This window comes from Vidua chalybeata, chromosome 1 (assembly GCF_026979565.1).
Source record: "Vidua chalybeata isolate OUT-0048 chromosome 1, bVidCha1 merged haplotype, whole genome shotgun sequence".
NCBI lineage: Eukaryota > Metazoa > Chordata > Aves > Passeriformes > Viduidae > Vidua > Vidua chalybeata.
Window position 1 is genome coordinate 102945017 of NC_071530.1, and position 16269 is coordinate 102961285.

Sequence of the window (16269 nt, forward strand, 5' to 3'; positions counted from 1 at the left end):
GGTACACCATTTTGGATTTTTTTTATTCCCTGTAAATGCTGCATTGAAAAAGGTTTGTAGCTGTATGCTCTGAACTACCCATTTTGTGTGGCAGAACACCAATGAAAGGAGCTAAGGGAGTGGAGCATCTCTACTTCTGGAGCAGGAGTTTCTGGACCTTAGCCCCAGAGCATATTGGGTGGAAGAGTTGCCAGCCAGCATAGTGTGGTGCTCTTCCAGGAGGAGATAGCAGCAGTAGTGGGCATCACAGTATAAATATTAAGAGATGCTGAGAAACTATTGTCTTGAAGCTGACTGTGGTGGCTCCTAGAGCCTGGCCTTAAAGGTGAACTTTCTGGATTCTATCTGGTGATATATCTGAAAGGTAATCCATCTGGATTCAGAAAATGTGAGATCTTTTCTCCAGAGCAATCTACAAAGTCAAGCTACAAGAGAAGTAGACTGGCAAGCTGGCAGAAGCTTTTCAAACCCTGCATGTCTGTTTTACTACAATAGAACCCTTGCTGGGGCTTGTTTAGATTTTGATGAATTGGCAAATTCTGATGAATTTTTCCAATCAGTTTCAGTTTAAAGCTCTGAGTCTTATTCAGTAATCCTGCTGTGCTGAAATGTGTTTTCTTTTACAACCTTCTGAATGCTGTTATGCCTAAATCCCACCTAATCCATGGTATTTGTTACCATAATAATGCTGATGTGAACCAAATGTTATATGCCTTTGACAGGAAAATGTAGAAGGTGAAAACTGTGATCTCTGTAAACCAGGATTCTACAATTTGCAAGAAAGAAATCCTCAGGGCTGCACAGAGTGTTTTTGCTTTGGTGTTTCTGATGTCTGTGACAGTCTTACATGGCCCATCAGTCAGGTATTTAAATGTTATGTCCATGACCTAAAATTCTTTCTTCAGGCAGCTGCAAAATGTACTATATTTCTCTTTGACATGTGCCCAAGTTAACTTCAGATTCTGGTATGTGTCTCCTTACAGAGGAACGGATTTTCAGTATTATTGGGCAGCTCTGAGGTAGTCAGCAAGTCATCCCAGTGCAGGCTTTGGCCCTGCTGACTTGCAGTAATATCAGAAGCATTGGGTTATGAAGGCTGCAATAATGCATTGGAAAAATGAATTTTTTCTGACTGATAAAGTTTTTTTTTTCATGCTGAAGAGATAAACCCAAACCTGTTTTCTTGCTTTCATACCTAATGGACAAGGCTATTGGACCTCTGGCAATATGGCCAATACTGTTTCTTAGTAAACAGTGTTTATAAATATCACTGTTCTTTGATTAGAGAGTTCTTAAGTTATGGGGCTTTGGGGCCACTCTTTTCCCATCAAATTCCTTATGTATCTTTGCAGAGCTAGCTACACTTTGGAGTCCTGTTTTGTGTGCGACAAAAAGGAGGACAACATATCAAATTGACTGAAATTCTAAGATGATTGAATAAAACTCTTTCTGTGTGAAGAACAAAGTTCTCTTATCTTGGTCCCTTCTCTGGGGCTGTAGTTTTTGCTTTCCTCCAGCTCAGCCCTATCTATAAATGGGGACAATTGGCCTTGAAGCCTTTGAAATTCTGCATTTCTGTCTCAGGGAGCTGCATAGGTATAATGTTAATATTGTTGGAAGGATGAAAATCACACTCATTATATTTTTGCTCCTGTCAAATAGAGAGATGGAGACCATCCTAGTCTGAAGTGGCATATTTGCATATGTTGGTATCAGACTTGGCTAATGGAAGTGTTCTAGATCCATCAGTTTGAGTGAATATCTAGGAAGAGGTGAATGCTTTCTCAGTGACACGACTGCCTGACTGCCATTAATATTACTACTCTTGTAGATTTCAGACATGACTGGATGGCTTGTTACTGATCTGTACAAAGCAAGGAGTGTGCAGCCTCAGCGAAGCCAATTTGATGGACCCCATCAAATAAGTATTAACAACACTGAGGCTGTGAAAGTACTGAAAAATACTTATTACTGGTCAGCACCTGAGGCATATCTTGGAAATAAAGTAAGTACTCGGCTAAGAAGTCAAAACTCCTTCACAAGTTCTCTGTCTTAACCATAACCTGTTGCTCTAAATATATAGTTTCTGTAATTAAAGCATAAATACGCATAAAGCTCAGTATTACCAAACTTCTCACTGTACCTCTGTTTTTTTAATCAGAATGTTCCTGTGCAGATATTCCCAGTACCCTCTTTTTGCACTTTGAGTTCATCCATCTCTCCACTTCCTTCCCTGCCTATCCTTGACACAATATAATCTCTCTTGACTGTTATTGACTTATGTGCTCACATTTCCCATGCACTTGGTTCTTACACCCTTAGTGCCTTGTCTAATAACAGTAGATGGAACCATTAAAATCTCTTGCCTGCTTCTTAGCCATCTTCTGTTTCCAAACAACTAGTCTTTAATTTTTTTCCCTATTTACTAGCTAAAACTCTGGTTGTCCTAGTTTTTGCAGCAGAATGACAGAATAGCTGAGGTTGGAAGGGACCTCTGGGGGTCATCTTGCCCAATCTCTGTCCTCAAGCAGGGACGCCTAGAGCAGTTAACCAGTACCATGATCAGAGAGCTGCTTGTGAGTATCTCCAAGGATGGAGACTCTACAACCTCTCTGAGCAGCCTGTGCCACTGTGTAGGTACCCTCACAATAAGTGTTTCCTGATGTTCAGCAGGAACCTTCAGTATTTCAGGTTGTGATCATTGCCTCTTTTCCTGGCACAGGGCACCATTGAAAAGAGCCCAGCTCCATCCTCTTTGCACCCTCTCTTAAGGTGTTTGTATATACTGATAAGATCTCTCTGAGCCTTTTGTAGGTGGGACAGTCCTGCTACTCTTGGTCTTTCCTCATATGAAAGATGCTTCAGGCTCTTAATCATTTTAGTGGCCCTTTGCTGGACTCTTTCCAGTATGTCCACCTCTCTCTTGTACTGGGAGGCCCAGAACTGGAGTCAAAACTCCAGCTGTGGCCTCACCAGTGTTGAGCAGAGGAGTACCTTGCAGCCTTACCTGTAATTATTTTCAGTCCATTCTCTCTGCCCATGCAGCTGTGTTTATTATTGGTATAGTCACACAGTAAATGAAAACAAGTGTAAGAAGTGTATCATTAGGGACAGATTTTGCACAGGGCAACACTCATTCAAATTCTGATTTCTTATTCATTTAATATAGGTCTAATTGTTGGTTAACTTACTTAGTAGTAGTCAGCAGCAGGTGAGGGGCTAAGGACCCTGAAGGGTGGTATATGGAATGTGAAAAACTCCTACATGCTGTGCCCCTTGGCTAGGATGATAGTGTACACCTCAGCTGTCTGTTCAGAGTCCTGTTAGTGTTTCACTGAATGAGGGCACTTATCTGAATCACCTGTAGAGCCTTGAGCTAGCTCTCACCACCTGCACAGCAACAAGCCAGCTCTTGTCCCTGCGCCGACACTCATGGCACGTTACACTTTTTTTGTAAAGTGGTATTTGTAATCCTACAGTTGTCTTATAATTTGGACATTGTACTGACCCATGTAATTTCTTTGTGTTGCCTGGAGTTTATTGTGTTGTTAAGGCTTTGCTTTTTGTTGTTTCAGCTCACAGCTTTTAGTGGAGACTTGAAGTACACAGTATCTTATGACATTCCAATGGAGAGCGTGGACAGTGATATAGTGTCTAGTGTGGATGTCATCATTCAGGTGGATTTTTTTTCAGCTTGTTACTATTCAGACATTATTAAGAATCTATGAAGGGGTTAAAAAATAAAATAATATTTCTATAGTAGTAGTTTTAAGTCCCTTAAAAGTCACTATCAAAATTTTATTATCACTCATTTCTCTGATTTTCTAATCCATTTGTCTGAAATGATAGGTATACAATACTAGTTTTAAATGCTAAATACTTAGAATTTAATCTGTGTGTATATGGGTGAGTTGCTTATTGCCAAATGTACAAAGCTGTATTTACAAAACAAACTGCAATAAACTGGAAAGACTTACGCTTATGGAACAGGTGAGCGTTCTTGCTGATTGCTTACTTTTCTAGATTTATGTTGCAGTTAAAAAGTAAGGCTCTATACTGAATCCAGGCATCTCCAAAAGCATATTTTTTTATATGTACTAGCAATAGAACAGAGGAGAAAGGAGATTCTGTTTTGTAGAGGTATTCGATTTTTGCAATTCAGTTTATTCTTTTACAAAAGATTTTTGAAGTCTGTGAATCGAGAGAGAATGGGATTGTGGTCTTGAAGCCACAGAAAATGTTGACCTTTTACTTACTTTTTCTTAATGTAAAGAATTTAATTTGATTCCCTCTTCTCTGTGTTACATGGATGTGTATTTGACACTAAATGTTATTGCTTAATAAAATTTACTTGCAAATATGGAAAATGTTTTCTCTTGTCCTTCAATTTCAGGGTAACAGGCAGATTCTGAGCACAAGAGCAGCGGGCTTGTCATTACAGCCATATGAGGAGTATTCTAATTCAGTGAGACTTGTGTCAGAGAATTTCATAGATTTTAATACAAAAAAGGCAATAGACCGGGAAATGCTGATGACTGTTCTGGCAAATGTGACCCATCTTCTGATCAGGGCCAACTACAACATTGCCAAAAAGGCTGTGTACAGGTAAGTGAGATAAAATATTCAAATTAATCTATATACTTCTCTTATTTTTCTGCATATGGATCATGATTCTTAGTGGCAGTATTTCTAAAGTTTTATGTTAATAGCTTCTAGAAAAAAATGTTGTTTATTGAATTTTCCTAAGACCAGTCTTTGTCCCCAGAACACAGTCGTATGGAGTGTGTGGTAAGGGACATTTGATTTTAAAGATATCTGACAGCAGAGATGTTGTCTTCTGCTTTAAAGTAATAGTGCATAAAAGCCTTATTACAATGGCTACTCTTTTTAGGGGGAAATACCTCCAGAACTCTCTACAGTATGCTTATTTGGGTATGTGGCAAGTTAATCCATCACTGACTATTGAAAATCTGTCAATAAAGACATTGATTGTAATTTCTTTTGATGTTGAGACTCCTTAATAGGAAAATTAGGCTGCAATGGATTAGCTGATCATTCCATAGTCTCAAAGCAGCATTGGCAGTATCCGTGTCAGACCTTACAGATCTTTGTTTCACTTCTTCCCCAAGATACAGGAATAAAGTTGTATTGCTCTCAAGAGAATCAGCTTCATCATTTACTTACTTAATTTCCTTACACTCACTGACTACCTTTCTTCCTCATTCCCTAATTAGAGCATGGAGCTAATAACACTAAAGTTACTGATTCAAATCCCATATGGGCCATTTATTTAAGAGCTGGACTTGATGATCCCTTTCAACTCAAAATATTCTGTGAATATTTTGTCATTTGTTAGCATTTCCTGTCAATAAAACAGGAACTGATACCAAATTTGCTTTGTGCACCCACACCACTATGGTAAAATTTATGTTCATTTAGGGATAGTGTGTTTGTCTTTATGGAATGTTTGTAAATATTTCTTACAAAAATGTTACCTGTGGCTGAGGAGGTTGTCTCCTCCAGTAACAATAATGATAACAGGAGACATCTGCAAATGCTGTGATAGGAGTATGATCACAGACTTCTCAAAGATTTGTGCCTGTTCCTCAGTTGTCCCTGCCAGGGAGCAGTGCTCACTGGTGTTACTTCCCCAGAAGCAAACTGTCCTGCTGAAGAGAAGTCTGGTGAAACAAATGATGTGATGTTTTCCTGCTTAATCCTAGGCTGGACTCTGTGACCCTGGATACTGCAAGTGCAAATGTTATAGATCTTTCTTCAGCACCAGATGTGGAATTCTGTGAATGTCCTCAGGGTTACACAGGATTATCCTGTGAGGTAACCTCTTACAGTGTTTTGTGTATGCAAAACTATCTCCTATTGTAAAGGATCTAGGTTTAAAGGCAGGCCGCCTTTAATTAAACTGCCATTAAAGTGTGTGTTCTGTGGTGAATTGCTGCCTACTATACTTTATGCAATCCTGAAGGTATTTTCTTTCAGATACTCTAAATGGGATTTTAAACTTATTTCTTGAATTCTTTTTCATGGCACTAGAATATGATGATGTGCTTCAGAATATCAGTGTTTCAGAGGGAGCAGCTGTTAAAGATCTGTGAAGCTATTTTAAGCTTACCTTACTCATTAATAGCACTTTTTCTGGAGCTGGATCATGTTCAGTTTATTCCTATTACGTGCCATTAAGTTTATGGAGGCAATGAGGAACCTTAGCAGGGAGGAATGCTAGCTTTTGGAAGAGCCCACAAGGGTGAAATGCATTGTAGAAGGCGGTGTCTTGTGTATCTGTAAATAGAAGATTTAGAGAGGCACAGTCCTACTGCAGAATAGCAGGAACTATTTTGACAAATAATTTCAGTATGAAAATACTGAAATTGGGCTATAGCATTGTTAATGGTTCTGCACAGGTGGTAGAATATCTTTTCTATTGTCCCATAATAAGGAATTTCACATATTAAACCACACAAAAGTTAACTTTCATGTCTCCAGGGAACAAAGGGATGAATCAAAGTTTTATGGAGTTAATTCTTATCCCCTTTATCCAGTGCAAGTAAAAAACAGCCACTTGAAAAGAGCTACAGTGACATCAATAGGGTTGAAAGAGCATTCAGTTACCACAGTGTGAATGGGTTGGATGGTGGGTGGTCAGAAGTGCACTCTTTGAAAAAGTTTTGATGTGTATTTCCAACACACATAATGCTTCTGCTTTTTCTCCCTTCATTTCTTTTCAGTCCTGTCTCCCTGGGTACTACCGTGTGGATGGAATACTCTTTGGAGGTATTTGTCAACCCTGCAAGTGCAATGGGCATGCAACTGAGTGTGACATTCACGGTGTCTGCTTTGTAAGTCATCCTTCAAAGTGTTCTGCATTTTAAGCATCTATTTAGGAGTTAAGAGAGCATTTTGACTGTGGGAGACAAGTTTACAGTGTGTATAATTTCAAGCTGTGGGTACCAAGTGTTTATTTTTGTTGGTTTTCATTGTTTAGTTCAGAGTATGTTTCAAGAATACATTACTGTGTTTTCCAATAAACAATTTGTTTCAGTTTATAATTTCAAGTGGGGAATAGTCAGAACTAATACAAAAATGCCATCATAAATGATGAATAAAAATCTTGATTTTGCTTGCTGCAGGTTCCTGAAAAGAACAAATTGAAGCAGTGAATATCTGTTTTCAGATATATGTGCATCTTTCATGACTAACACCAGTGGAAATTGCACATTACCTCGTGAAGAGAAAATTTAGCTCTCAGATCTCTTCTGAAAATTAAAGGTTACTGGAATAAAATGGCTAAACACCAGTAAAAACTATATGTTTGTTACTGCAAATTTGTGCAATATGTGAAATACATTTAAGTATGTGTATAAGTAATGTGGCTGGTTTCATAAAGTATATTCTAAAATGTAGGAAAAAACAATCAGGATTGTCATAACTCAGAAAAAAAATCAAACACTTATTTTCAGAGTTCTAGGCAGTTCTTCATGGCTTGAAGAATGGCTTCCTTAGATGTTGTACTGCATGCAGACTTCTGTAGGAATCCCTCAGGGGCTGAAAAACCATCAAGAAAAAATACAAAAAGATTTTTTTCCATGTCTCACAGGCTTGTCAACACAACACAACAGGATCTTTCTGTGATCAGTGCTTGCCTGGCTTCTATGGAAATCCATCCCAAGGAACATCTGAGGACTGCCGGCCCTGTGCATGTCCTCTGAGTTCTGCTGCAAACAAGTAAGCTTCTTATGCAAGACTGTCTTTTGCATCTTCAGCAAAACCAGAAAGTAGGAAAAAGAAAAATATCATGACATCTGAAGGAGAGAGAAAAGGAATTTTTTTCTTCATCTTTGTTTGCTTATATCTCGTAGAAACATTGTTTTTTGAGGTAGACAAATATATAGACTAGGCTAAGACAGGCTGAGTGAACTGGTATGATTTTGCATGGTGGATGAAAGTAATAATTCAACCTGTCCTTGAACTTTGCACCAAAACCATGGTTATCTTCCTTGTTTTTTTAAGAAAACAGTAGAAGGACAGAAGTGTTGTATCTAGAAAAAAGGAACTCAGTACAGCAATTGTATTGCTTTGTTAGAATGAAAGCCAAATTTTTAGGAAGCTTTAAAATCTTGCCTTTAAAATAAAAAAAAAAACCAAGAGTTTTTTAAAATTATATGTTTATTATTTTGACACATAGTAATGTTAAGATAAACTAGGAAAAATTGCAATTGCGTGTTTATATAGCTAGGTGCAAGGAAGGATGGATATTGAATGTTTGCAGAAGTCTTGTGATTCTGTGCATTTATATGAACTGCCTTAAATATTGTTAATAGTTTCAGTCCCACTTGCCATCTGAATGAAGAAGGTGGAATTGTCTGTGACAAATGTCTTCCAGGCTATACTGGTTCTCAGTGTGAAAGGTATGTACACTAATTTTGGGTGAAACATTTGTATCATTGCCATCACTAGGTGTTCATCATCTTACCTTCCTTGTATTGTTCATAGCACATGTACAGAACATCCCTAATAACATTTTCCTTCTTATTTTGTCTTTCATTGTAATACAGAGACACTTTAGTTTAAAATGTAGTAGGAAAAACTCCCTTCAGTGAGGAGAGTGTATGACATGACCACACTCCAGCTGATAAAGTTTTTAATCTCTAATGCAGGTGTGCTAATGGTTACTATGGGAATCCTCTTATGGCTGGACAGTCGTGTGTTCCTTGTGAATGCAATGGCAATGTAAACCCTCAAGAAGAGGGCCACTGTGATCCGTTCACAGGACAGTGCCTGAAATGTCTGGGGAACACAGCAGGTCACCACTGTGAAAAGTGTGCTGATGGTTATTATGGGGATGCAGTGATTGACAAAAACTGTCGTGGTAAGTTGTTATTTTTATTACTCTCAACATCTGAAGAACACAAAAACGTAGTGTTCATGCACAAGATGGATGGGGACGTGTGCATCTTTGCTGAAGGAGTTAACCTTCAAGTTGTAAGTTAGCAAGTGCAGGTTGAAAACTCTGGGGTTGGGTTAGGCTGAGGGATGGGAATGTCTCATATTAGGGTTTTATACTTGGTATTCCTGGAACTTATTGGTTTGCTTAACACAGTTCCTCCACTGACATGCTGGACACACTTCCTACTTCTGAATGTCACATATAGGGCTGGAAGAAAAAAACTTTTCAAATACAGTTATTCAGAGGTGTTTTGTTTTGTTTTTTTTTTTAAGTTTTAGTCCAAATGTACAGGCATTTCTGTGGTATTTTAGCATCTGTGGGATATAAACAGATGAAACACATCATATACCAGATTTTGAATTCTGTATAATAATGAATGCCTATAGATACACATGAATAATTTTTTAATTTGATTTCTTTTTGTCTGAACACAAGCCTGTGCCTGCCACGTGAATGGTTCCCTTTCAAGTACTTGTCAACATGAGACAGGTGTCTGCTCCTGCAAATCAAATGTAATTGGAGAAAAATGTGATAAATGCTTGGTAAGCAGATATATTGTCTGTTGCTGATTTATAGATTTTCTTGTCTTCCTCTTTATCTACAGATTTTGGTTTGAGCAGAAACAGAGAATAGCAGCAAATAGGTTTGGGGGAGAGGGGCCTGTGGAGTGGAGACCAAAGTTTGTCTGCAGAGGTTTTTGTGGCTGAAAATTGCTCTGCATGTGCTCCTTTCACATGTGAAGCTACGTAATTGACTCAGCACCCTCTTGCATTGGGCTGTTCGGGCTGGTGCTGTGCAGTCAAAAACCAAACCAAACCCTGTTAACAAACCTGAAGGGATCTCAGAGCTGTGCTTCTGTGAAATGAAGTCTGAGTAGGGAATATCTGAAGAAATGTGGTTGGTGATAATACATACATCATGGTTGAACACCAGCTGACAGACAGGCCTGCTATAATAACAAGCAGATATTCACTGGTGATATAAACCAGCAGTTTCCAGTCTGTGCTAAGTGTAGAATACATCAGAGACCAGAGCAGGAGATCTGTGCCCAGTTACTGCTTTTTGTGCCAGCCCAGCTGAATGAATGTACGTGTACACTGGGTCACTGACCTGACCTGTTCTAGACTCTCATTCATAGTCATAGGTGATCAGCACAGCCCAGCCTCACCTCATGCAAGTCTTTAAATTAGAATAACAGCAGACTTGAAAACATAGTGTCTTGCTTGTGAGATTAGAGGACCACAAGAGTATTTCAGGGTTGAGATTTCACCCGAGTGCATATTGATTTATAGCTGGCAACAGTGAAGACATAATGCCAGGGAGTCTTTCCACAGCAGTCACGCAGTGCTGGCTAAGATTCATGCAGGTCAGACATCATGGGGAGTAAACAAGAGAAAACAAGAGTGTATATTGTAGTGTTTTCAAAATTTATGGAACAGCACAAATCTATTTATTTCTTTTCCAACAGAACGGGTATTATGGGCTGCTTACTGGGCTTGGCTGTGTTCCCTGCAACTGCAGTCAGTTTGGCTCGGTGTCCGAGGACTGCAATCATCTGGGGCAATGTCACTGTGTGCCAGGAGTGGCTGGAGAGAAGTGTGATCGTTGTGCTCATGGCTTTTATGCATTCCAGGATGGTGGCTGCACACGTAAGCTCTAATCCACGATCCTTCCAGAGTTTGTCTGGAATTTCTTTCAGCACTATATTGTATGTTGAACTCTGGCAAAGGTCGGTTGTTTTGATCACAATATGGAAGAATCTGTAGGAAGGTCTACTAATACTTTGATTAAGCTAGGGAACAAAATGTTTCTTTGCTTACTGTGTGGCTCCTTGTAAAAGGTGGTGACTATGAAATAACTCATAAAGGGTGTATGAGAGAAATATTACATCCTCAATGGCTCCTTTGTCTTTTTGTTACAAAACCCTTCAGTCCTTCAAAGAGAATGAAACCTTTTTTTCTGCAGTTGGGAAAGTGAAGATCTACTCCTAAAGATTTTGACTTTTTTTTTTTTCATTTAACTCTTAAATATGTGTTTCATACTTTGATAAAAAGTCATTGAGTCTATTTTCCCATCATCACCTGTCTGTGTGCAATTTTTAGTCATGATAAGGAAGAAATTATTCATCTAAAAGGAGAATATGCCATCAAAACCTAATTTTTCATGTTAATAAGATGCCCTTTTCAATACAGTATAGCTAAAGGAACGCCTGCCTTTTCTCCAGACAGATAAAACCACTTTTTTCATGCCTCAAACAGTACATTAAAATGAAATATGCAGTGAGATTGTGATAAGATTGTTTTGAAATGAATATACTTTGTCGATACTAAGAATCAAAGATCCCTTGGGCTCCTTTAACCATTTCATTATTGGAAATTACTTAAATGTTATCAAAAAGATTAAGGAGATCACTTCCTTGAAATTCCACTTTTTAACTGGAATAGTATTTTGTTTCTTAAATGGCCAAGTGCATCCTGCAGTAGTTAGTTATTATAAAAATAATTATCTATCCCTATTATTCAATAAGCAATTCTTGAGATTATTCCTTTCACCTGCTTGAGAACATTAGCTTATCTCCTGATGAGTTTTATGTTGTCTATAATAGAAAAGTGTACAAATGTACTCTACTCAAAAAGTAATTTTATTTGGTCTTGTTGATCCCCCTGTGGAAGTGCAGCACTGCTTTTAGAAGCACCAAATAGGCTAAGTCAATAAGCAATAATGGGCTTCCAGTAAAAAGATGAAATGTCACTGTGGTCATGATTTGTTTCTCAGTGATTAGGGATGACAAGAAGTTTCTAGTGGAACAGACAAATGTACTGCATAAGAGAAGTAAGATAATTGGTGGTCTTGGTGTTTATTCTCTGTAGTAAAGTGTGGATAAAGTTACCATTTGGTTCTGTTTCTCTTGCAGCCTGTGACTGTGCCCATACTCAGAACAACTGTAATGCTGATTCTGGCCAATGCATTTGTCCCCCTCACACTCAGGGACTAAAGTGTGAACTCTGTGAAGAAAATTACTGGGGACTCTCTCCTAAACTTGGTTGCAAGGTATGGTAGGCTGGGTGAAAAGCTATGGCTGTTAAAAGCAGTGTGCCTTATAGAAATGTCAGAATTGGACTCGTTTTTTGAGAACCATGATCTTTATTCTGTCTCAGTGTTATGCAACGTGCTCACATTAAAACAAAAAGCAGCAAAACAACAGATGGCACAATGTTTATTGGGGAACCTTCTAAGAGAGCTGTCTTTGAAAATACTATCAGAATGCTTATTCTGGATAGGTGCATAGTTCACATTGAAATTATGAGGTGTGTATTCTAACATTTAGGTGTTTAAATACTGGTACTAAACCAGATTTAATAGCAGCAAAGGACAACTGGGAACATATTTTCTGTACAAATCAGTAAGCGATAATGTTACAGATTTAAGAACATTGGAAGTGTATTGAAAGTTACTGAAAGCATTTTTCCTGAAAATTTATAATTTAAATGGTATAATGTAGTTAATATTTCATGGGTGGAATAATGGTAGCTCCCATTATCTCAGCTTAATTCTTATGATTTAGCAATAAAATGCAAAGTCAGTGCAAATCCAAGGAATAGCAACCATTTATGCCTTTAAGTTCATGCAGTAAATTCCTGTCAGATATGGCATTGGTCCAAACTATTTTATAAATGTTGAGATTTTAAAAAGCCTCAATCACATGAATGTAATGGGTAACTTCAGTGGAGAAACCACAACTACAATCACCTTGACAAGGTCTGTCATTACATGCAGTGAGTATTTAAGTGTCAGCCAAATTTGTATCCTTTTTCTCTCTTTAATTTTTTAGAGTAAGGATGATAAAGTATTCCAAATAAGTCTTCAGAGTTAACCACCTTAGTGATTTATAGCAACACAGTTGGCAACTGGTCTTTAAACCACGGCGTTGTTAGCTGTCAGCTTACTGTCATTCTTACCTAATGTATAGCAAATACAATGTGCTGGTCTCTGTGCATTTCCTTTGAAGTGTTCATTTCATAGGCTGATTACACAGCACTTGCCAATGATCAGGTGCAATTAAATGCAGTCATATGCAGTTGATCACTTTTTCTAGGTTATTTATCCTTCCTTTTTGTTGCAGTATCACAGTAATGAATGTGAAATACTCTAAAGTATTTTAGATCCCTTCTTCATACAACAAACAGTAAAGTGATCTCCAGATAATAGTCCCAACAGGGGGATATTCCCTGTGCTGAATAGTCAGATGTGGTAGTTTAAGATCAGGAGCAATGTCTACTGGCAAACCCAGGAGAGACTCTTTGCGTACTCTCTACATGGATGAAATGGGGGAGATGCTGAGAAGCCCAGACTGTCTGGTTTTGCAACACAGAATGCATACGTGGTTCATTTATCTGGCACTGTTTCTAGAAGTTTCTTGATATTTAGTATCAATTTCTGGGTGCAGTAGTGTAGCAGACCTGTAGTCTTGTTTAGATTACAATCCTTTTCGTGTGTACTGGCATCACAGTGCATTGTATCTTAGTCTTTATTTATCACAAGTAGCTAGAGATTGACATGTACATTATTACTATCTTAGAGTTTGATGTTCAGAGCTTTACTTATACCTGAGAGCCAAAGTTTTCAACCTGTGTGACCATAAAGTGTATAAAACTAGGCATTATTGTACCCAGTGCTGGAGTAAAAACTGCTTAATACAAGGAATGCTGTGGGTAACAAGCAAAATTGTGAAGAATGCTAAAGGATAGACAGTAATTCTTCTAGAACTTGTGGGTCTTGACATGCGGGTCTTGGCAAGCTAAAGGCTTTTGCATCTCAAAGAGAGCTGATGAGGAAAATAACTCAGGGAAAATGCTCAGTAGATGATGATAGAGGGAATGTACTTTTTGCCTGTTCAGTTAGAAATAACTGCAGACCAGAATTGGGCTTGTGAAATAACCACAGATAAGAAATTAAGAATGAAGGCTAATCCAGACTGCTTCAAAAAAGAATGACAAATAAAGTACACCCACTTTGCATGTTTGTAATAACAGATTCATATTACTTATTGCATAATGAAGGATGCACTGCCAGGAAACAGTTTTCCTTTGGTACTGAGCTGCATTGCATGCTGAGCTTCCCACCTTTGGGATACAATGAGATTCTTGGTTCCTCATCAAATAGTAAAAGTAGCTTGAGCAAGATGCAAAAGCTATTAATGCTTCTTGAAATCTTAAGAGAATGTTAGTTTTAAGATTTTCCTTTCTGTTGTATTTATAAAATGATGATACAGATTTCTTTCATTCGGCATTTATACAACATTATTTAATTCACTTTCTGTACTCAATTATTAGTACTGTAAATTAAACATTTTGGATATATTTTTGTTTTCTGGAACAGATTCCTTCAACTCCTTTGGTTCCCAACCCATATTTGGGAACCAACAAAGCTTCTAACTTTTTGCCATCCACTGTTTCCTGGAAATGCAGTTCTTTGCTAAAAATCAAATCAAACAACCTCATTTCTGTGTGGAATTTCTTCCCTTTTATTATTGTACAGTATTTGTTGACAAACATTGGGTTTTAAGGGTCATTTTTAAATTTACTGTACTGTTTCCATTGTAAATTTTTTTTTTAAAGAGCTGCTATTTATGAACATTTCTTCTCTTCCGCTAAGGCTTGCAACTGCAGCAGCGCTGGTTCAGCCAATCTCCAGTGTGATGTGTTGACAGGTCAATGCCAGTGCAAAATTGAATTTGGAGGACGAGACTGTTCCAGGTGTGCCTTGGGCTACAGGGACTACCCAGACTGTGTAGCCTGCGACTGTGATTTGAGTGGAACCAAAGCAGAGACGTGTAACGACACTGCAGGAGTTTGTGGTTGTGAAGAAGAAACTGGCATCTGTACCTGCAAGGTACTGAATTATTCAGCCCCTTCTGGGGCAGAAAGCATTAGTGCTTTCTAGACATTGAGTGCATTAAAGTCAAGGAAGATACAAGGCTGAAAGGACTTCAAAAGGCAATCTGCATCATTTATGAGTACACCTAGATAATTGCTAAAGGATTTCCTGTGACAGATCTTGCTATTAGTCAGGAAAAATTGAAACCAGTGAAGTTTTTCTGTTTGTACACATTTGGTTTTCTTAGGTTGGGAACAACACATAGTTCAGATGATACAGCCTGCTTTTTTGAAAATTCAAATTATAATGATAGGAAGAAACCAATAAATACTAAGTGGAGAATCTCAGTGTTTTTTGAAATACATTTATGTTGCAAGTTCAAATTAATTTCCTATGCTGGAACCAAAGACAGTGCTTAAGAATAACTCAGATATATTGCTAATAGTGAAGTCTGATATTCTTGTATATAGGAAAGGAAACATTAAAAACACAGATAGTATAGATTTCTCTGAAAAGATGGGAATAATTTCTTGAAAAACTGAGTGATAGAAAACTTACTTCAAGACAACAAATCTATGCCTTCATGGGTGTCTGCCCAATCTCTGGTTAAAGTACCAGTGGGCATTGACTGTAGTTTTGGGTGTTTCTTGAGGTTCAGCTTACCAACTGGGAATTAGTCCAAAAATAGAAAATAGACACTTGGGAATAGGTCCCTTGATTCCTATTCATACTGAGCAGTTTATTTGGCTTTTAGAGCTAATTTTCCAGATGCAGTTTGGGAGGAAATTCTGTCTTGAGTTGAAATACATAGCTGCTAATTTTTGATAGACAGTCAAATATATGAGCTTAACTTAAATGTTCTGTGGTTGTTTGTGGGGAGTTTTGTGTGTGTGTTTTTTGTTTGGTTTTTTTTTTTTTTTTAAGAAAGAAAGCAAAACAGCATAGGAAAACAATGAAAAAAGTAATGTACTGCACTGTAAAACAGATTGTATACAGTAATTTATATTCTGCTATGTAGCTTATGTAGCAACTAGTTTTTCTTCAAAAAATAATCATCTTTCATTTATATAGTGAAGTATTATGAGTGTACTATTACTTTTTTTTAAATGTCCTCCAGGAAAATGTTTTTGGTCTACAATGCAGTGAGTGTAAACCTGGAACTTTTGGTCTGTCTGCTAACAATGCACTAGGATGTTCTCCATGCTTCTGTTTTGGAATGTCCACATCCTGTTCAGAACTAGAAGACCATGTGAGAATTCCTGTAAGTAAAGCAGTATAATCACACAGAGACAATTTGCTGTGTTCCTTATGTTAGGTACCACACTGGTGTGCACATTTAATGGATCAGGCTGAGTGTCCTGACTGGCTTATGGGGCCAGTGGCATAGGTCAGAACAGAAAAGAAAGCAAATGGTAAATGGTCATACTCTT

At 37.9% G+C, this 16269-nt stretch overlaps 1 protein-coding gene across 1 annotated transcript in view; it reads left to right on the forward strand.

Annotated features, from left to right (window-relative positions):
- The window catches only part of LAMA1 (laminin subunit alpha 1), a 99130-nt gene that overhangs the window by 41921 nt on the left and 40940 nt on the right, over positions 1-16269 (forward strand). Inside the window, exons 12-25 of the mRNA XM_053941635.1 lie at positions 723-863; positions 1832-2005; positions 3576-3677; positions 4394-4605; positions 5724-5835; positions 6744-6854; positions 7613-7740; positions 8337-8423; positions 8673-8884; positions 9398-9504; positions 10431-10611; positions 11877-12013; positions 14618-14854; positions 15957-16100. Coding sequence (XP_053797610.1) covers positions 723-863; positions 1832-2005; positions 3576-3677; positions 4394-4605; positions 5724-5835; positions 6744-6854; positions 7613-7740; positions 8337-8423; positions 8673-8884; positions 9398-9504; positions 10431-10611; positions 11877-12013; positions 14618-14854; positions 15957-16100 — 2085 coding nt within the window. The remainder of the gene's footprint in view (positions 1-722; positions 864-1831; positions 2006-3575; positions 3678-4393; positions 4606-5723; positions 5836-6743; positions 6855-7612; positions 7741-8336; positions 8424-8672; positions 8885-9397; positions 9505-10430; positions 10612-11876; positions 12014-14617; positions 14855-15956; positions 16101-16269) is intronic.